Below are 22,736 nucleotides of genomic sequence, written 5' to 3' on the forward strand. Positions count from 1 at the left end.
CGTACTCATGGTACATTGAAAGTTAATTTGTAAAAAATAAAAAAGGGGGAGTTATATCCCCTAACGCCTCATAATTATTTGTCTCATTCTCTCTTTATTCAAAATTTTTTGACCTTGGATGCCCATGGTAAAAGTGCTGCGGAGCGCTTTTGGCATCCTTCCACTGCCCCTCAGGCTTTGGTCAAATGGAAAGATCCACTTACGGGCTCTTGGCAAGGCCCAGATCCAGTCCTCATATGGGGACGAGGACATGTATGTGTTTTTCCACAGGATGCAGAAGGCCCTCGGTGGCTGCCAGAACGATTGGTGCGACATGTGGACCCTCTACCTATTGATGACGCTGATAGCTCTCAGCAATGCAGGACCTGACCAGACGTATTGGGCCTATGTACCTGATCCACCAATCCTCCACCCCGCTGTGTGGGACGGTCCTGAGATTCCAGTCTATGTTAATGACACCCATGCCTTAGGATTGCCCTCTGATGGACACATAAAACAACAACTGGAGAAGAATTTCACTTATAATGGTATAGGAACAGGTTTGCCTATTTGTATTGCAAAAAATTGGTCAACATCTGGGTGCTTGCGTAGTTCTCCTGTCACTATGCACATTAATGACTCTTTAGTTGGATGGACTGTTCGTCTTAATATGCTAGGTGATTGGTCAGGGGGACGCAGAATAAATCTGCTCGTCCCTCCATCACGTCCATCTTGCAATAAAAGATTGAAATTAAATATTGAGACTGTCCCATGGAGAGACTGTCCTGGCACTGATCCTGTTCGTTATGACATTCCTGGAACAGGCAGATACATCATTGACTGGTCGAGAAGTAACCGGTCAGGATGGGCCCGAGAACTGATTTCTGGACTTTGGAATTCTGGCACACAATATCAGCAAAATTCATTATGGAGACTTATGAGAGTAATAGGTGAAGTTGTTCAAATAGTTGAGTTCTGTAAATCAGGCACTCCCTGCAGTCATGTGAGTGTCTTGAAAGATGGGACTAGAGATTGGACTACTGTTGCTAAGACTGTTAATATATCTGCTTGTGTTCCTTCTCCTTATGCACTGTTGATTGGAAATGTTAATGTACACTTTATAGGAAATCAATTTAGTGTATCCTGTAGTAATTGTTCTTTAGCAAACTGTATTTCTTGGGTACCATTAGGAACTCATGTTATGATACTTAAACAACCATCTTTTGTTATGTTTCCTGTTAATATTTCTGGACCTTGGTATGCTGAAAGAAATTTGCAGGTTTTTAAAGAAATTGAGTATGCTTTGAGTAGGCCAAAGCGGTTTATTGGACTTCTACTTGCAGGAATTGTGGCTTTGGTTACTATAATTGCAACTGCTGCTACAGCAGCTGTGGCTCTTTCTCAGACTATTCAAAATGCTCATTATGTTAATACTCTTTCAAAGAATGTTACCTTAGCCTTGGGAACCCAAGAGGCTATTGATGAGAAATTAGAGCAAAAAGTGAATGCCCTTTATGATACAGTTCAGTATATGGGAAATGTGATTCAGGGTATGAAAGTTAAATCTCATTTAGAATGTCATTCAGAATATCATTGGATATGTGTTACTTCTAAAAAATATTATAATAGTCAATATGATTGGAATCGAGTTCGTTTACATCTTCAAGGAATTTGGCATGATGCTAACCTATCTTTAGACATGTTTCAGCTTCATGATGAAATTCAAAGTATGAGAGAAGCTGAACCCGTGAAATTTGATGCAGCTCAGGCTGCTTCTGACTTTGTTAATGTTCTTAGGAATGTTTTGCCCTCTATGCCTTATATTACCCATTCTGTTATGATATTTCTTACATTGGGCATCTGTGTCTGTTTGGTTCTGTGCCTACTCCCCATCCTCATTAGATGTTTCATCAGCAAGATGTTAGACTTACGAGCTGACATTCATCAGCTTGAGCTTAAGGCAAGCCATAAGCCTCTCTCCCCTGTGCATTATGAAGGACGGGTTAGTCAACGATGGGTAAATACTTGGGAGCCGCTTCAACACCTAAGACAGGGCTTGTATGATAAAATATGAGTACCAAAGACGGGTAAGTTGAGGCAGGCGTCCTGGGACACCTAAGACAGGCACCGTCACCTCGCCATCCTGGTCGGATGGATTTTGTTCCTATAAAATAAAAAAGGGGGAGATGTGGGGAGCCATGGTTACAGGAAACTCTGAGCTTTACAGAATGGCTCGGTTTATGCTACCTGTTTCCTCCCCCTGAGGCAATTGTCTCTGCCTGCACCTGGGGGGAGCTTAAGCTTGTAAGCTGCTCAGGTATGTGGTGGGAAGGCCAGTTCCCAGACACAGAAGCTGATGCCTATCAGGGCAATTGATAAGATAATTACTTTTGGGAGTTTCAGTGAATTTTGTGTCTCCTATGTAAAAGTTAAAGAATTTACAGTTGCTAAGATAATGCATACTTTCGTTGCTAAGTTGCACGTAGTCAAACTGCATATATAGGTGCAGTAAAATAAACTTAGTGTCTCCAGCATCACTGGGGTCTGCGATCGCCATCATATGTGAGAGTGTCTTTTATTCATTCCCACTCCCCCATTCGGGAACCAATCGACTTGTGGCGGCTGGCCCGTCACAATGGTGTCTCCATTGTTTCTTTGCCTTTTTGTTGCTGTCTATTATTGCAGTGTGGTGGTATTCTATGACATTCCCTTCTATTTCTCCTTTTTTGATGTTATATATTTCAGTTCTGGATTTTTTTTTTTGAGTGGTTACTATTAAGTTTATGTAAAAGAAAGTTTCATATTTTAGAGTGTTCCATTTTCTTCAGCACGCTTACTTTCTCCATTCCCTTGTGTCAGTTCAGACCTTTACTCTCTCCCCTTTTATGTTTTTGTTGTCACAAATTATCCTTATTTCAGCTGTGAGTTGATTTCTGCACTGCAGTAGCAAGTTATCTTTTTCCTCTTTTTTTAAGTGTTTGTGGTTGTCTTTTTCCTTCTTTACACTGTGTATTGTGTTTAAGGATATAGTGTTCTATTTGGTGTAGGGGTTGCCATTTTTTGCTTCTGTCTGTTCGTAATACTACTCATGGTTTTGTATTCTTTTGCTTTTTTCTTTCAGGTTGAACAGCCTCCTTCAGTATTTCTTTTTGTTGTTTTTGCTTGTTTGTTTTTATTGGGGAATATTGGGGGAACGCGTTTTTTTCCAGGACCCGTCAGCTCCATGTCAAGTCATTGTTTTTCAATATAGTGTGGGCGGTGCAGCTCAGCTCCAAGTCAAGTCGTTGTTTTCAATCTAGTTGTGGAGGACGCAGCTCACTGATTCATGTGGGACTCTAACCGGTGACCTTGGTGTTATGAGCACCGCGCTCTAACCACTGAGCCAACTGGTGGCCCACTCCGTCAGTATTTCTTGTAGTGCCAGTTGTGTGTTAGAAAATTCCCTCCGCTTCTGTATGTGTGGAAAGTTCTTTATTCATCCTTCAGATGTGAAGGATATCTTTGCTGCATATATTATTCTTGGCTCCTAATTTTTCTCTTTCCATAGTTTAAATATTTGATTCCACTCCCTTTCGGCTTGTAGAGTTTCTGCTGAAAAACCTGATGATATCCTAATGGGCTTTCCATTGTAGGTTACCGTCTTATTTCCCTGGCTGCCCCAAGGATTGTTTCTCTGTCATTAATATTTGACAGCTTCAATACAGTGTGCTTTGGAGAAGGCCTGTTGGGATCGAAGTAATTAGGTGTTCTATTTGCTTCTTGTATTCGCGGATCCAGTTCTTTCCACAAGTTTGTGAAGTTCTCGTCAACTATTTGTTTGAATATACACTCTGCTCCCTTCTCCCTTTCATCTCCTTCTACTTCTGGTATGCCCATTATTCTTATATTGCTCTTTCTGATGGAGTCAGAAAGTTCTTGTAGTGTTCTTTCATTTTTTTTAACTCTCAAGTCTCCCTCTTCTTCCATCTGTGTCATTTCCAGATTTTTATCTTTGATGTCACTGATTCTTTCCTCCATCTGGTCAACTCTACTACCTAAGCTGACTATTTCATTCTTTTTTTCTTTTTTAATTGAGTTCTTAATCTCCAGCAATTCTATTTGGTTCTTTTTTAAAATTTCAATCTCTTTGGTGAAATGCTCAGTTTGTTCTTTGATTGTGTTTCTGGGTTCATTAAACTACCTGGCTGTATTTTCTTGCATCTTGTTGAGTTTTTTTAAGAATTGCAATCTTGAAGTCTCTGTCATTTAAGTCACATATTTCCCTGTCCTTAAGTTCATTTTCTGAAAACCTTTCATTTTCTTTCTGAGCTCCCTTGTTACCTTAGTTATTCATGACAATTAACGAATTATTATTTCTCTTCCTAGGCATCTACAGGAGTGGTTTCTGCAACAGGTTGATAGGAAGAGGTCTTTCTTTTGCTTTTCAGTAGGTGTTGGTAAAATGTTTTATTTTTACCTCTGACTGCAGCCTTTTATTCTCTGTCATGCTGTAATGTTATATTTTCTCAGCACTGTTCTGTCTTCTCATGTGATGGGGGGGTTCTCTAGAAGGCGGGCTTCTCCTCTATTGCCATCAAATGTCATCTGCACTGCAGTAGAGTCTTAGGATGTGAAGCCTTGAATTACTCAGAATCAACAACAAAGATAAAACCATCAGTAGTCTCAAAAATACATTCTTCAGATTACATCATAAAAATGGCAGCGTGAGGTGAGTCTCTTGAAATCTCACCTGGAATTTACAAAAAAATAGAACAACTATAATTCCACAAAGTTGTCCCTGCACAGAAGACAGGTAAGACCAGAGACGTGCAACTGAAATCGTCCAAAGGTGAGCAAATTGGACGAGCGGGGAAGGAGAGAAGTGGGAAGTGCAGAGACGCCTGGGTCACCTGTGTCAAAAGGCACCACCTCCATGGGGGGATGTGGAGAGCTTCTGAAGTTCCAGAGCTCTCCCTGCACCAGTTTCAGAGCCTGTGTATTTCCGCGGCTCTCTTTACTCTTGCAGGGTTCCACCCAGATAGGTGAGAACAGGGGCGAGGTGGGCTGTGACAGGTGGCTCTGAGCAAGGGCGGCGACCACCAGCACAGCCAGTCCTGCACCCAAGGCTACCTCCTCTGTGCTGGAACTAGTTGGGCTCTGAGTCTGTGGCTGCAGGCCGCAGTTCTCTGAACAGCAAATATTCTGTTCTTGTGATTTGATACAGCTACCGTTCCACTTCTAGCATTTTGCAGGTGGGGGTGAGGCAAGCTCTGGGAGGGTAGGAAGGGAGCGTCTAGTCTCAGTGTCTAAGGCTTCCATTCCCTGCTCAGCAGTGAGGGCTTAAACCACCGTTTTCAGCTTTCTTCCCTCAGTCTTTGCACTGAAGTCTCCACCGTGAGCGTTGGGTTCAGCTGTGTTATATGCTGTCCCCTCAGCCCTGTGGGCCATAAGCAGAGCACTAGCAGTTCCAGTTGTTCCCTCTCCTGCAAATGCAGTAGTTCCAGAATGCAGGGATCTTGGAGCTCTGGTCTGCTCCTGTGCCCACAATGCCTACATCTCCGCACTTCCATTTCCCTCCTCCCCCGCTCAACCAATTTACCCACCTTTAGAGGATTTCGGTTGCATGTCTCTTAGTCTTGCCTGTCTGCTGTGCAGGGAGTCCTTTGTGGAATTATATCTGTTCAATTTGTTGTAAATTTCAGGGGAGATTTGAAAAGGCTCACCTCATGCTGCCATTTTTATGACGTAATCCTAAGCATCTATTTTTGAGACTACTGATGATTTTATCTTTGTTGTTGATTCTGAGTAATTCAAGGCTCCACATTCTAGGACTCTACTGTAGTACAGATGACATTTGATGGCAACTGAATTTAGTACAAAAGTTGATACTGGTTTTGGGTTAGACTATTCCCAGTCAACTTCCTTCATAATGAAACTATATTATCTATTCATGCAGATTGATGATCTCACAGCAAATCTGACAACTGCATCTTCAGAACGTAATCATCTGCATGAAAACATTGCTTTTCTTTGACAGTAGTTATCATCTGTGAAAGGAATGCAAAAGAAATGTGAAAAACTGGAGAATAAAAAAAGAAGTTGAAACAGGAATTAGTGAACCTCAAAAGTCATACTGAAATGAACATGGTAGAATACAGTAAGTAGAACAGTATAAATGGCAGATTAAATAAAGAGCAACAGAGGATGTAGTAGTGAAATTAAAAGAAGTCAATCTATTTTTGCAGGTTAACGTATTGATCTGTAATGGGTTTTAATTCATTTCACTTCAAATTACATTTTTGAGATATACATTGTATGTGTTTCTTCGACTTCCCTTAGTAGCAGTTTGTTTTGTAGATTTCTAGAAGGAATGTGGCAATTGTTTCTCCCTTTAAATATTACATTTCCATCGTTATTTCTCTAAATTGATCTTTGAGAATGATTCTTCCTAAAAAATTATTTTCTTTTTAAGACCCGTTGATAAAAAACAAGACTATTAGGAAGAAAAGAAAAAAGGTGATTTACAAATTGTACCATACTCTTGCTTTATTGTTATATTGTTTAATCTTTAAAATTTTAGATTGATCCTGTTATATGAATTATCAGATGATATGAGTACTAATAAAAGAATGATTGAACTTTATTTTCATGATTCAGATTTAGTTCTGTTGACACTAAATTTAAATATTTTAAATGTCAGCTTTCTTCACACTTGAAGTTGTCCTCCGAATCATTGACTCAAAATTAAAGGAGACACACATGCTATAGTTTTTCATGTTATAATTATTTTTAAAATGTATCCTTTTCATTTGCTTTAGGAACAAGCTTAGAGCAAAATAATGCTTCAATCGAAAGTCAAATGGAACTCAGAATTAAAGATGTGGAATCTGAAGACTCCAAAATGAAACTTCTCAGGAAGATTTTATCAAAATAGAATTAGAAAAATATAAGCAACTCTACCTAGACGAATGAAAAGTTAGAACATCATTGGAAAATAAAGTCAACAAGTAACTCGAAAGAGAATCAGAGGAAACATATTTAGTTTATTAATTTGCACTTAAAGTATAATTTGTATCGAGCCAGGGTCATGAGATTTGTAGGAAGTGAAAGATAAGTAAATAGTATCACTTTGGAAAATGATATTAGTAAGTGAATTTAACCTTTAAAATGTTAGTCCAGGACAGTTTTAATCTCTTCCCCATTTTTGGTTGTACGTGACTATATTTTTCTCCCTTAATATTTTCATACAGTTAACCTAATCTACAAGTCTTTAAGCTAAGTGTTTTTGAAGATTTATAATTTAGACAGTGATATTACTATGAAATTTGTCAGAAATCCCTTAAATAGAAATACTAATGAGTTTAACTGTTTTTTTGTTTGTTTGTTTGTTTGTTTTTTGTAAAATAACAACTTAAACCCAAAGGGTTAAGTGCGCTTTGCACATTCTGGCACTTGGTAAATGTACTTTCTTGATTGTGATCTGTTATTATCACTACAGGTGGCTTTGAGAAAAAGTATTCTTTCCAGTCATTCTACTCTACACAAATGTCTGCATGTTAAACACGGAAAGATTAACTGAGGAGTGAAGGGCAGTTTAATTGACAAGGTGGCTAAAAATAATAAGGTGGTCTGCCTGCCTGAGGATGTGTGTGGAAGACAAAAAAGGGCAGGTCCCACATTATAAGCTAAAGCCTATGGAGCTGTTTGAGTTCCTTTTGATCACCAACCGGACTCTCTTGTTCTCCCCTAGAGGGAGTTGCTCTAAATGATGCCTCAGGGCCAAATGGTAAATTTCTCCAGGGTAGTGAGAGTATTGTCCAAGCGTGGTGACAGCAAATCCTTGAAAATAGCTTTGTGGGATTTTAAAAATCTCTAACCTGTTTTACTCAGTATGTCTCAGTGGAGTCCTCCAGAATCTTCTTAGTTCAGCCATTGCAGAAGGCACCAAGTATTACCCGTGAAGCAGTCTGCATCGCCGACAGCCCTTTCTCTCCCTCCGACTTTGAGTTATTCTTAGTCTGGCGTCCCCATAGAAACACATGTACTTGTTTAGAACAATGTTCAACCTATTCTTGTACATGGTAAGCGTGCCCCAACACATTTTCAGTGTTAAAATGCTATTGAATGGGAAATTCCACTTACTATTATGGCAACTTTTAAAACATACAAGTCATTCAGGAAAAACAAAATTCTAAGCTTTGTGTTTTACAATCTTCACAGTTCTAATGAAAGGCTGGCAGAGATCAGAACCAATGTTCTCCTGAAGGAAGGGCAGAACACTTTTCTCAGCACTGCTCTTCTGAGGCCTGTTCCAGAGCCACCACGTGTTGGACATTTTAATACGAGGTTACTCCTCAGTAGAAATCCTGCTCCAAGAGAAAACTGGGCGATTAGTCTGTCAACCTCACGGACTTCAAATGATAGCATGGAGGCCTTGGGTTTCAGGTTTCTGATACAATTCTTGTTTTCAGTTTGGTGAAATTCTGAGTTGTTTTATTGTCTAATGCACATGAAGTAAAAGTCATAATTATGTGTGCTGATATATGTAGAAAGGAGACAGAAATTTTACAATCTTTTTTAAGTCCCTGTGTCTCTCCTGTTTCAAGGGCTACTTATTATTAACTGTATTCAATAAGTGTAACTAAACTGATGTATTTTAAATTTCTCGAAAAGCTGCCTTTAAGTTCGATTGTAGAAATTAAACATCATTGCCTAATAACCGATGGTACGCTTTGAGATGTTTTGGCTTACTTCTTAATCGGTTTTAGTTTGGGGGTGGTTTATATCAATTTTAAAGTTTTGCTGCACCCCAGTTTTCCCTCCCTTGAGCATAAGTGACTGATTGACGTTCAAACACTTAACTACATACGGATTTTTATTATTTCAATGAAACTGTGATAAAGTCTTTTTATGATTTTGGGAAACTATAACATTAAAAAGATTAATTTCTGCTTTTAAGTTAAAAGCTGTCATCTTCTTACATGAGAGTACATCCTTAATTTTTAGTTTACTTATAGCATTTTCTATTTCAATGTTTTAAAATGTCTCACTTAGCAATTCTGCATTTTCTAAATAAGGATGCTAAGCAAATATTTGAATTTTAAAAATAAAGTTCACTTATGTCTATATGTCTTGACATCATTTGAATAATTGATGACTAAGATGGCAATGCTAGGGAGTCTTTAAATAGTAAGTTGTTTCTTGTGTGTGACACTGCTATTAAAATATGCATTCTTGAGTTTTTCAGCTCCAGGATTTCAGTTTGGTCCTTTTTTTATGGTTTTCAACAATTTTATAAAATCCTCCTTCCACTCATTAATTTTACTCCTGAACTCATTGAACTGCCTTGTGAGTGTTCTCGTATGTCAGTGAGAGTCTTCATGACCGCTGTATTGAAATCTCGGTCATGTAGATGACAATCTTCTGTGACTTAGGCTTGGTTTCTGGAGAAGCGTCATCTTCTCTCAGTGTCATCACGTCACCTTGCTTGTTCATGTTGCTGGATGGCTTGTTCTTCTGCAGTTGCATTTGAAGGAGTGCACACTTTCTTCTTTAGGTACATTTCGGTTTGCACAAGTCAGCAGGTAGATGATTAGACGTCTTTCTTTTGCTTTCCAGTAGATGGCGCAATCGTGCAGCCTCTGTTTTCTCCCACAGGCGCTCCTTGAGTGTGGGAGGTCCCGGGGTCTGGGCTTAGCTGTGGGTGTGGGAGTCGCGACCTGGGTGACCAGAGTGGTGGGTGTCGCTGCTGTATCCAGGTTGCCAGTGTCTCTGGTCACCATCACCGCGGGGTTGGTGGGGAAGTGGGCGGTTGAGGGGAGCCTGTTTTGGAGCCCGCTGAGCTACTACCTGGTTCCCTATGTCTACTGGTAGCACTGTGTGTGGTCTGGATGCCCGAGAAGTGTTTCGCTGCCGCTACTGGTCTCTGGTGGTGCTGGCACTGCTGCACCTGGGGAGGGGTCGGGATTCTTGGCAAGGCGGGTGGGGTGGGGGGGGAGAATGCTGCTGCTGCCCCTCTTACCGTCCCCTGGCTGGGATGTGGGGGCTGCACCCCGACCCCTCCACCACTACTGCCTCTGCTGGGGCTTCAGGCTCAGCCTTGTCCACCTGGACCTGCAGCTGTGGGCCTGTCCTGTCCTTGCCCGCATCCTGCTTCCCTCTCACATCCAGTGCACCCTGCTTCCATACTTTTTTAGCGCTTAAAATACATTAAATGATTTTCTAAAAGCTGGAGATGTACTTTTTATGTAATAATCATGAAAATAGTTTGAAATAAATAATATTATCTTCATTTTACGGCTTGGGAAATGGAGGGATGGATGTTAAGTAAGTTTATTTCCAAGGTCACACATTTAGTAAGATTTAAATAGAGGAAGTCTGACCACAGAACCCACATTCCCAAGCAGCATGGTCCTAACCAGCCTTCGATAGCACAAGGCCTGAGAGTGAATGAAGGTTAAACCAAGGAGAGGAGAAATTCGCCAAGAACCTATTCAGTTACGAGTAAGCTTCCCGCAGGTAACATGCAACTCTACAGAGCACCTTCGAAGTGTAGATGTTGTCCCTCCTCCTAGGGCCATCGGCAATGGTCTCTGGATGGCCTCCCAACAGCCACTTCATCTAGCCATGTACGAGCAGAGTCAGTATGGCGATAGCCTACGTCATATGCTCACTCGCTGGCCTCTTCCCCCCCACTCTTAGCAACCTAGAAGAGCATGAAGACATGACCAATTCTAGAAGCAGAGCCATCCCACAGAACCTACTGCTCTTTTAAGGGCTAGAAGCGACAGGTGACAAAGCTAACTGCGGACTTCTCATGGGTGCTGAATGTTTAACAACTGACTATCTGAAGTAAAGAAATCTTGATTTGTAGTGTTAGGTTGGTGCAAAAGTAATTGTGCTATTTGCATTTATTTTTAACCTGTTAAACCGCAGTCACTTTTGCACCAACCTGTATTTGCCGATTTCTATGATGCAAATACTCCCCACCACAGCTAATTTCAAGCTACCAATATGGGGGAAAGACGCTCACAGTCGAATCTGGTGAGCCCACGAGCTGGCCCTAGCACATGGCAGGGTTTCACCTCTTCCTCTAGGTTTACACTCGCTACACGATCTATAGATTTACTTTCCTAAATCAGTTCACTCTGTAAGAGATTATTAAACAGTTTTCAACCTCTGGGTTGAAAATCCAATGCTGAAAATTTTCTACCAGTGAAGGTCTAACTTTAGATGGAATCCATTAGCAATGTACCTACATAAACTTGGAGAAACACTTCAAACAACATCTGAGGAAGGACAAAACTGTAAAAGAGAATAAACTCGGTTTTCACTCAGAAGTATCTCATAGTTAATTACTTTTTTGGTTGCTAAGTCGGTTCTTTGGTGACACTTTCTGCTTCACAATATTGTTATTTCTCTTGGCTGCTTCCTTTTCTCCTGGCCACCAGGCTGCACTTTTAAGTTACCCATAAGTTTTGTCTTATCTAGGACAGCCCATTTTTAAGATTTCTAAAATGAAAATTTATGATTTTTGAAGAAACCGATTACAGTGTATTTCAGAACCACCTGGCGTGCAGACGTTATTGCACAATGGGGCGTAATGAACTTCCCAGCACGTGCCCAGCCTCCGTGTATTTCAGTTCCTAAAGTGCCGCCTTCTCAGCCTGCTTGTTACTGACCTCTGTTCAGATCTCTCCCTGTCCTCTCACCTGGACATCTGATCTTGGCCGCACTGCCCAGAACAGCTTCCAGCTTTGTCATGCCGAGTTTAAAAATGCTTCTGAGACCTTTGAGCTGGCACAAAGCCAGCTGAGCAAGTGGATCAGACCATACCAGGGCTTGTCCGATTATGAACTACCTGTTGGTTTTTTGTGCCCTTCGATACAGACTGCCACCTTGATCCCTCCGCTCTGCAATTCCCCCCTCAATACTTATACTCAACCATCTTCAAACTTGAGTTTCTATTTGCCTGCTGAGTCCTCCGTTGTATTTTAATTTCCTTTAACCAACTTCCTTACTAAAGTCACTGTCGACATAGGAGGAAACGTTAATGGTTGATAATACCTCACACTGTAAGAGACATAATGTATTACATTGGGAAAATGATGTGAATGCCTACCTTTAAAAGAATGTTTCCAGCTCTTGTCTCTTCCAAAGGAGGTAAATGGTATCCAGTAGCATGTTTCCCCACCACCAATTCTTATGTGTAGTACTAATGATCGAAAGTCAGTCTCTAACTCTATTTCCCTTTAAAAGAATTCTTCTTCTGGAGAGTCGCTATTTTGATCTTGCATCAGGAAAATTCAGGACCGAACTAAATATTAGGTTGTTGCCAGGAACCAAGGCTGGTTACAATGGCCGCTAGAAAAACTGGAAAAACAAAGGCATCTACTGAGGAAATCCTGCCAGACAAGTTGTGACAATTTGAAAATGAAAAGAATGCTAACAGTGTTATTTGGAAAAAGCTGAGTCTGTGAAAAGCCATGAGTTCATAACGATACTGAAAAAAAGAAAATTAAGATGAAGTTTCGGAAAAGGCAGTTGAAATAGCTTTTAAAAGGATGAACAAAAGTATAACATGTTTAGTTTCTCACTGACTTCAATGTTAGGAAAAGTAAATGCATGTGAGTAATTTTTCTCCTATATTCACGTCAGGTTATAAAATAGAGCTACGCACGTCTCTGTTTTTGTAAACAGGAAGTTAAGTGTGAGCTGAGCAGTGGTGAAAGTGTGCCAAGTACAGGGAGAACTGTGGCAGGTCCATTGGCAGGAAGTGTATCCAAAAGGAACAACCTGGTGTAACACTGGAAATGTTCACACAACTAGAAAACACAAAAGATTCTAGAAAAAAAGAAAAATTACTAGCATATACTAGAGACTTTTGTCTTGACTGGGTACAAGACAAACACACAACATGGAATGCCAAGCCACCTTAACATGGAAATGGGGGAAATATTGCCTTCATTCCAATGATAACAATTTCAAAATACTTAGGAGTCAATTTCACAAGAATTATACAGCTTCTACAGAGAAAAACAATCTATAGAATGGCACTGATGACATAAAATAATATCTGAACAAGTGAAAACGTATGTAAAATTTTGGGATAGAAAGACAGTTTATTAAAATTTAAATTTTCATAAAATATACATCGAGCAACTCTGTTTCAGATTCCAATAGGATTTTTTAAAATTAGATACAATTTTTTCAAGTGTATATAAAAAAATTAATGTCAGAGAGAAAAATTATGAAAAGAATAAACAGTGATGGAAACTTTCCTTACTGGACCTGAGAACTTATTACAAAGCCAATGTATTCTAAACAATAGTATTGGTATGATATGAGATTACACAGAAATACCAGTGGAACAGAACAGAAAATTCAGGATTCGATTTTATGCATATGAGAATTTAAGATACGATTAAAACAGTAGTACAATGCAGGGAAAAATAATGAGTTATTTCATACATGATGCTGGCACAAATGGCTAGTTACCTTAAAGAAAGTAGGATTAGATCTCCCCTTTTATACCATGTACCGTGGGTGCCAAAAAAATGTACACACATTTTAAGAGATGTTATCTTAAAACGTGTATACTTGTTTTCAGCATCCTCTGTATGTAAATAAATTCCAGGTGCATAAATGATATGAAGTATAAAAAAGAAGAGAAAAATACGAAAATCTCCAAGGCATAGTCTCATGTGAGAGAAGATCTTGCTAAATAGATCAGAAAACCAAATGCTGTGGAATAACAAATAAACATATTTAACTATACAAAAATGAACTTCTGCCATGCAACTTACTAAAGTTAGTTTAAAACTATATTAAATTTTAAAGTTTAATGTCAAACTTTTGCATGGCAAACATTAATAGAGTTAACAGGCAAATGATAAATTTGGAAATTATTTATAAATCAAATGAAAAGGAGTTGATATTGATAACCTAAGAGAGCTCTTAAAAATTGACAAGAAAAAGACAAGTTATGAAAATTTGACGACAGTTATGAGGAGACATTACACAGGAGAACAATCCAAATGGCCAGAAGCATAGTAGAAGGTGTTCAGATTCACTAATAGTTAGGAAAAAGCAGATTAGAGTAACAAAGATTTCAGTTTAGAGCCACCTGACGGGCAAAATTTAAATGAGTCATATTATGTATTGTGGGCAGGAGTGTCGATCAGAAAGTAATCTCATATATTGCAGCTAGATCCGTGAAACTGAATTTGCAAAGCCATCTGGCAACAACTATTGAAACTAAAGGTTCATGTTCCCTTTCACTCGTAAGTCCTTATCCCACAGAAATAGAAGCTGCTGTGTAATGACACAAGTACAAGGACATTTAACCTCAGTGTTTAGTGCCAACACTGGGAACCAAGGGAACGTTCACCATTGGGAAATCACTGAATAAGTAGTGTATGCACTCCATGTAGTATCAGCTACACTAGTGCACTCGGAGTAATTTCCATGTGCAAAACACAGGAGAGTGTGGACAGTCGTCCCCTTTATGTGCGGAGGATACATTTGAAGACCCTCAGCAGATGCCTGAAACCGCGAATAGTATCTAACTCTATACATACTGTTTTCTCCTTATACATACATACCTATGATAAAATTTAGTTTATAAATTAGGCACAGTAAGAGATTAACAACAACAACTAATAATAAAACAATGTTAACAATGGACTGTAATGAAAGTCATGGGAACATGGCCTCTCTGTCTCTCAATAGTTTATTGTCCTGCATTCACCCTTCTTCTTGTGATGATGAGAGCTGACACATGTCTACATGGTGAGAAAACGTGAGGTGGAGATGCTGGACAAAGGGATGATTCACGTCCCAGGAGGGATGGAGCAGGACGGCGTGAGATTTCATCACGATACTCAGAACCGTGCACAATTTAAAGCTTATGAATTGTTTATCTCTAGAATTTTTCTTTTAAGATTTTCAGACCGCAGTTCACTGTGGGTTTCTGAAACCGTGGAAAGCAAAACTGTGGATAAGGGGGGGCTAATGTGTCAGGATCCAGTTTTGTTAAACTGTGACAAAGATGATCTACATGTTATATATATAAAGAAAATTTGGAAAGCGCATATGAAGCTGTTAACATTCATTATTATGAGCGGTTGCTAAAAAGAGTAAGTGGAGAAGAGGACTTATTGGGGAAACCAAGCCAAAAGAAAAAAACTCAGCTAAAAAGCATGTATATGATAATTGATGTATTATTTATTATATTTTGGAGGAGGAATATTGGGGAACAGTGTGCCTCTCCAGGGCCCATCAGCTCCAAGTTGTTGTAAGTAAGACACCTCTCCTGCCATTTCCCCTCCGTGGACAAATTTCCAAGTCGGTCTGCACAGTTCTTCTGAGTGCTCTTTCCTTGTCCTTCTTAAGCTTTGGCCAACGACGGCTAAATCACTTTGTTATAAATCACCTTTTTATAATAAAGGAACACGTTCATAGCAGGAAGATTTATATGGTATTGTAAAATGCTTATGTGAGTTTGAGTTTTAAGATAAAGCCCATTGCTAAGGCAAATTTTGCTATCCTGCATTGTTTTCCATAGATTGGAAAACAACTCTAACGGGACAAACTATTTAAAAAAGAAAATTTAGCTTTGACAAATTTTTTCACAAAGAATCTGCCGTAAGTGTATAAAAGACAGCTGTGTGCTCAACTGCTTCTTTAGAATCTCATTAAGTAAAATGAGATCTTAGACAACTGAGTTCAAAATGTTTTCATTCAAGGAACTGCTTGACTAGCAAACAAGTAAAACTGACCCTACCAGTGCCAACCGAGAACATTCCTGCCGGGGTTGCAGTGACGAGAGGTGATGTACGTCCAGGAGCAAAAGCGCGTGAATGCGTCCCCATCACCTGCTCCCTCTGTACACCTGCAACCCGCCCAGGACCTGCATGAGGCTGAGCAGGAGCCCCACTCCGAGGTGGACACCCCGAGGGGGCCGTGGCTGGCAGAGGGGTTCTGAGCACAGGTGGATGCCCTTGCTGGATGTCCAGACATGACTGACCCTCCTGCCCAGTCTTCGAACCCTGGGGTCCTGGGGTGCCCGGGGACTGCGGCCTGCTGCTTCCCCTCCAGACTGGGATGTAACATTGGGCTTCTGAAGCACAAGAGCACATGTCCCATAACTCCTTCCTTCTTCAGTCAGAGGGAGAGCCATGAGCCATGAGCGTCAGCCAAAAAGGCCCCCGTGTCCCCATCGGCCCCTCCGCTTTCACATCCCAGAATTTGCCGAGGGCACGATGGCCTTCCCATCTGCCAGCCCCAGGCCACCCAGTGCCTGCCTGGGAGCACTCCGAAGGGCATCCCGGGGCCTCGGAGTCCAGAGACTTGAGTGTCAGGCTGGGCTCACCCAGCGCTCGCCTCTGCAGCCGCACGACCTTGGGCTGTCCTTCGCTTGCCCAAGCCCTAAGGCATTGGGTGCCTCACCCCCTGGAGCCACATCCTGGGGCGCCCAGCATCCCAGAGTCCCCACAGGCTGCCTTAGCCACCTTCTCATCCCTGAACACCCTGATGGGCCAAAGCCAGTGTCCCATGCTTCCAGGGGGACCTCAGCAGGGCCCCCTTCCCAGTTCCCAGAATCCCTGGGAAGCCTGCCCAGTCTGGGTGCTGGGCTGCAACAGCTACGCCCTCAGGCAAGCACCTCGTCAGGAACCCAGGGAGCCCGTGGAGAACATAACCCAGCATCATGGGCTACAACACAGATCCATCCAGCTTCTGCTATAAATAAACCAGTCCAGGAGAAGCAGCACTATGCAAAATTTCCAGCGCAATGCTCTTTGCAAACTGCAAAGTAAATCAATAAAGTAGGGGCTGTTTTCAGAGACTCCCTGCCCTTAGATGGGAGACTGCCTTCAGGCAAAAACACAATATGGGTGTTCACGTGTGCAGGGGACAATCCCTTGGGGGTTCTGGAAAGACGTAGGGCTTACGGAAGGCCCCTTCTTGAGTTCCAGCTGCTGGAGGCACCGTGGCTGGAGGACATTGGCTCGGACTGTGCCAGCCTCCAGGGCTGAAGCGAAGTGTTGCTTTACGCATGTAGGTTCCCAGAGCAGGCCCCGTTATCCTATCTCTGGTGCCAGGTTACCCTCCGCGGCACGGGTGGCTCCAGGGAAGGAGGGCCAGTGCCCTGACAGCACAGCGGCTTGCAGAAGGGAGTCTGAGACCTGGGAAGCACATGGCAGCTACCGGACCCTCCAAAGTCCCTGTAAAACCTGGCCACAGGGACACCTCCCAGTACCCTGCCTTGCACAAGCCCTCCCCACCGCCCAACGACCAGGAATCTGAAGCCTGTGGGGAGGCCTCACGGGCTTCCCCAAGGGATGTGATCCCCACCTGACTGGGCTCGCCAGCTTGTTTTACGTTCTCCCTGAGGCCAGTGTTCATCCCGAGTCAAAGTATGGCGTCTGCTGGAGGTCAGCAGCTGTCCCCACACAGGTGGGGGCCCTGATGAGCCCACCCTCATAGACAGATGAGGGGTTTCCAGGGAACCTGAAGTAAAACCATCTTTGGATCTGAGCTCCTCCACCCCCTGCCAGTCAGAGGGGACGGCTCTCATCCCTGCGTGACAGGCCTCGCTGCCTTCCAGCTCCTGGGGCAACAGGGAATCCTCCTTGGGTAACTACAGAGCCCAGGGACAGGGACAGCTGCATGTGGCCGTGCCAGACCTATCCCCGCCCCCTCCGGGCGTCACCTGGCCTGTGAGACGCACCCCCCGCCCACACGACCTCGTCTCCACTGAGTAACACAAACAACCCTGTCAGACATCCTCAGAGACACAGACCTGCCTGGAACATCCAGGACACCAAGTTCAGGCTCAAGGATTCCCTCAGCCTCGAGGGGACAGAGCATCACACCCAGGGGCTGTCAGGAGGAAGTGCAGCCCCCACTGGGCTCTTTCCCTATTTAGTCTCTGAGCTTGCAAATGACTGACATGCAGGGAGGGCTGGCCTCCTGCCCCATCTTTCCCAGGGCCTTCAGGCACCCTGGACGCATCACCACACCCAACCAGGCCGCATTTCCGCCAAATCAGGGGACCACCATCTGCAGGCTGAGTTCTGGAGAAAGACACCCCTGCAGAAACCCTGCAAGGCCAGGCCAGCTAGCGCTCCGAGGCCCAAGCCCTGACATCCGCAGACGCCCACCCATGGGCTGCGAGGACAAAGGCAGGCACTGAAGCCTGCTGCCATGTCTGGGTGGGCCCTCCGGCTACGGCCCACTTGCTGGACCACAAAGGCCTCCTTCCCACCCAGACGGTGTCTGACTCAGCCCATTTTTTGACTTGAGAAATGAGAAACATGGGTTTTATTAGTTTTTTGGTACAGACTCCTCTCTTGCGTTTACTGTTTATCAGTTAAACACACAACCTCGAAAAACACATACACGTGGTGCTCATTTCACCTCTGTCTCCTCCACTCTGACAGGGAAAGTTTATATCCAGGGTCCTGCCTCTGTTAACCTCCTCTCCTCAGCTGCACCCTCCTGCCCAGCTGCTTGTTCAGGAGGTTCAGGCCTCCAGGTGCAGGGGCAGGGAAGGCTCAGCACCCACAGCCTGTCCACCTGGCAACCAGCTCCCTGGGCAGACCACTGGGGAGAACCAGCCAGGAGGCAGAGTGAACCAAAGCTGAAAGTGCTCAAAGGCCACCTGCTGGGAGGCAGCAAACCTGCTGCCTGCATCCCAGAAATGCCTCCTGGCAAGACTCAGCTCTATTCTGGACCCTTCTCTGAAAGTCTGTGGAGGCATGGCCAGGGAAAGAAAGGGTGGTCCCTTCCTCACCCGCCAGAGAAAGCACCATGAGAAGGGGCTCCAGTGTGTGGTGCCTGCTGCCCCCTGCACAGTGCCCAGTTCAGCCTGGAAAGGCCGGTTCGCCACCGAGGTCACTGCCTCTCTGCCTGGAAGGTGAAAAATGACCAGGGGACTCGCACCACTTCCTGGGCCCCATGGCTCTCCTGCAGCGCTGGGAAGCACAAGGCACATAAAAAGCTCCCCTTTACTCCAGTTCCTTCTTGCCTCCGTGTCCCCAGCCAGGGTCTTCTCTCAGGTCAGACTTTCATGAGCCTGGGGAGAATTCTCCTTATGAGCGCAACCCACGGGTGTGCAGGGAGTTGCAACCTCTGCTCCTTTGACGAGCCCTCTCCCCTCCAAGTCCGTGGTGGTCTCCGGCTACCCTTCCACCCTCTCCCATCCTGATCTAGTTCTGGACCCAAGCCACCCCATTCCGGTCAGCAAAGAGGCTCTGCTGTCCCCTACAGCGCGACCCGGACCAGCTGTTGGGGAGGGCACTGCCATTGTGTCTCTGCTCTGAGCCCCGTAGGGCGCCTGCCTGAGCCCGGTTCAATGAGCTCGGGGGCGCACGCTGAGAGTCTGCGGGTGGAATCCCTGTACCCCGACCTCCAAGGAAGGCTGTGGCCTACAGACCACCCGCGTGGTCTGCCCCAGGCTGAAGAAGACAGTGGCCACTAGTGCCGAGTACTGGATTTTCTGCTCCCCCTCAGCACCCAGCTCCGTGCTCTGCTTGGCTGCTGGGCTCTCAGGGAAGGGACACTATGGCCCCCACCCAGCCTCAGCCTCTTGCCTGGACACCCCACGGGTCCTCGGGACGTCCTGTAGCCACCACAGGGCTCGAGCAGTTTCGCCCAGGGGCACTGGGATTACTTCAGGCGACAGCACTGCCTTGGTCGTGGTGGGTCCGGCAGCACCTGCAGGGGGACAGGTGGTGACAGGGCCCGGGAATGACAGCCTCGCCCGCCTCGGGAGGAGCAGAGCTATGGGAACGCCAGAGGCCCCAGGGGCGGTGTTTGTTCTTATTAGAGACAGATGTGCCCCACCCCACCCCACCCCACCCCACCCGCCCCCGTCCCAGCCAGGACTGGGCGGCCCCTCTCCCACTGCAGGGCTGGGCGGGGAGGGTACCTGAGGGGCTCCTTGCCCGCTGCGCTCAGACTGAGAAGTTGGGGGGCGCAGGACAGCGCGGGTCCTCGCTGCCTCTTACCTCCCTCGGTTGCCCGAAGCAGTCCCAGCGGCCATTGCCCCCGCGGTGCGCTCATCTCAGAGGCAGAACAGCTTTAGGCTTGGACAGAAGCGCCTCGCCCAGGCTCCGGTTCTGCGCCCCCGGCCCGGTTCCCCTTACAGCTCTGGCTGGCCCACGGAGGGCGGCAGCCCGGGCGCGGAGATGCCTCTGGAAGATGGGTCGGGTGTGGGGTGTGGGGTGTGGTGGGAACGGGCAGCGGGGAGCAAGCCCGGAGCATGTGGGTGCCTGGGCAGCACCAGGAAAGTTCCCAGTCAGCCTCTGGCGAGACCAGAGCTGGAGTGGGTTGCGGGTGCGCTGAGGCTGAGACTGTGAGCTGAGCATCACTCTGCCTCCACCAGTGTCCCTGGTGTGAGCAGGGGCCTGTGATGGGCTGCTTTATCCACGGGTGGGATTCCGGGTGCTCCTGCTGGCGCACCTCCCCTAATGCACACACACACACACACACACACACACACACACACACACAAACACACACAACTTGGGGCAGGGTTTGGGAACTCGTCCAGTACCCAGCCCCTCCCGGGTGGACACCCGGGGGACCCTGCAGAAGACCCCCGTTCTCACCCTAAGCAGCACACCAGGAACAGATCATCAAAGCCTCTGTGCTCCAGGCGTCTCACCAGGGACGAGTCCTCCTGCAGCCCACTCCCCTCCTGTGGGCAGCTGGCAGGCACTCTTTGGCCTGGAGCAGATCAGGAAGGCTCTGACCAGGCCCATGGAGGGACCACCCACCCTGACAAATCCCCCCTTCAGACACCAGGGATAGCAAAGCATGTCCCAGGAATAGGGTCGCTGCATCTTAAGGTGTCAGCATACAGGGATCTGGGGCCAAGCTCCTGACTTCTCCCCAGCCGGTATGCCCTGGGCCCCTTGTCCCCTGAGGCTCTGACCAGCTTTTCCCTTCCCCAGGACCACCAGTGTGCCTGCACAGTGCAACTGGTGCAGGCTGTGTGGCTTCCCCCACCCCAGCAAGCAGAGGGATCCTGGGGGGCAGAGGGGGAAGGCGCTCCCTAGCTCCTTCCCAGCACACCCTCAGGGTGGGAGAGAGACCCCACCTCCTCTAGACAAAGGCTGGCCATCACAGGACTGCTACAGGGGCCACAGGCCACACCAGTTGGTGGGGTGGCTGGGGGGTAAGGCTCCACCTGGGGATCCCAGACCTGACGGGCTCTGGCCAGGTCACTGCCAGCCTGGGCTTCCCCACCTGCAGGCTGGCACAGGGGAGAATGCAGCCATGATGCCTGGATCTGTTGGACAGGGAGCAGGGAAGGCCCCAGGAGGCAGCTGTGCCCTGCTCCTCACCCACTGGGCCCTGGGAAGGGTGCACTGGCCCTGGGGTGAGGAAGGTCTTAGAGCTGCACGAGCCTGGCAGCTGGGGTACGTCCCAGACCTCCACAGGCCACTCACTGCTCAGTAGCACCTCCACTTGTATATGTGAACTTTTCAGGAAAAGGAAACATTTACATTAATGCTACTACTTCGTGACAAAAACTGAGAAATACAAAAAAGCTATCTGTTAACACCACCGAAGCACGAATGACAAGTTGGTTGTTTGGGTGTTGTGTAAACAGCTAGTATATGAGCAGTTTGAGTATGTAACACTCAATACAGCTTGTTTTCATCTCATTGCAAAGTTACTTAGATGCCAAGAAAAATAGTTCAAAATACTGTATAAATTCTCCTACACATATATGGTACAAAACTATTCTCCTTCTCAAGGATTTTATATGCACTATGTTTAATGCGATGCGATTACATTGTTATTACATGTAAATAGTGCAGTAAACACATTTGTGCTATATGTGTTTTACATCATATACTTCTCATTCACAAAAGGGACAGATTGTTTTTTGCATATTGAACTAGAAGAGCAGTTAGAGGAAACGCTCGCTTGAATTCAGGGTCAACTACAGCAGCACCTGGAAAGGCAAAGAAAGAATTATGTTGTTTATCTAAAATACAAGTAAGTATAAGTGTTAAGGAGAATGAAAAATCCTACATGAGACAACAGTGCACAACAGGAGATTACCATTCGATGTAATTTGCCCACGGCTGCACCCTGACTTAACTGGTATTATGGCTAAGTATCAGAGCTTCTGGTTGTCTCATCCTTCATTCGTTTAGTAACAAGGTAATATGACAAGCACTGAAGTTACAAGATGAAGATGACATGGTCCACCCCTGACCCATCATCTACTATAAATTGAAGGAACAGATGAACAGGCAATTTCCACTCAGTGTCATATATACCACACAAATACAAAACAGGACGTGACTGGAACACACAGAAAGGACATCTTGGCTCTGTGTCAATATTGTCCACTCTCTGGTGGAGGTGACATGCCTGAAGCACAAGGACAGAAGATGCCAGATAGAGGGAAGACGCAGATGCAAAGACTAGAGTGGGGGAGAACACTTGTGGAATGAGAAGTTGTCTAGTTCAGCCAGATGCGAGAGCAAAGAGGCAGACTCGGGCTCGAAGCAAGACATAAGGCTGAATTATTTGGCAAGAACTAACTTGATGTGGGTGTTTTATTCCATGCAAAGCAATTTGGAGTTTCTCCTGAGGGTACATGGTAAACCAATGACAAAGTCAATGACTGAAGATTTACATGTCACACAGCAGGTCACAGCTATATGAACTGAAATTGCCTCAGTAAGTATCACTACATGAGTCTGGTTATTGGGCCTCATATCACTGGCAAAAACACGAGAAGTTGTCGAAGC

The 22,736-nt window shown here is 45.1% G+C and overlaps 2 protein-coding genes across 4 annotated transcripts in view; both read right to left on the reverse strand.

Annotated features, from left to right (window-relative positions):
- Positions 1–12,302, reverse strand: part of LOC148759256 (uncharacterized) — a 51,861-nt gene extending 39,559 nt beyond the window's left edge. For both annotated transcript variants that reach the window (XM_088789335.1, XM_088789334.1), the window contains exon 1: positions 12,080–12,302. The gene's annotated coding sequence lies outside the window, so the exon portion shown is untranslated. The remainder of the gene's footprint in view (positions 1–12,079) is intronic.
- Positions 12,303–20,444: 8,142 nt separating this feature from the next.
- LOC148759258 (ankyrin repeat domain-containing protein 26-like) overlaps positions 20,445–22,736 on the reverse strand; it is a 31,283-nt gene continuing 28,991 nt past the window's right edge. The window contains exon 8 of one of the 2 annotated variants that reach the window (XM_088789360.1): positions 20,445–21,928. In XM_088789360.1, the coding sequence (XP_088645486.1) occupies positions 21,837–21,928 (92 nt within the window). In that variant the 3' untranslated portion in view covers positions 20,445–21,836. The remainder of the gene's footprint in view (positions 21,929–22,736) is intronic. The other variant, XM_088789371.1, reaches the window with a different exon arrangement.

The sequence above is a fragment of the Rhinolophus sinicus genome, chromosome 1 (assembly GCF_057876585.1).
Source record: "Rhinolophus sinicus isolate RSI-liver-muscle chromosome 1, RSI-T2T, whole genome shotgun sequence".
Classification (NCBI taxonomy): Eukaryota; Metazoa; Chordata; class Mammalia; order Chiroptera; family Rhinolophidae; genus Rhinolophus; species Rhinolophus sinicus.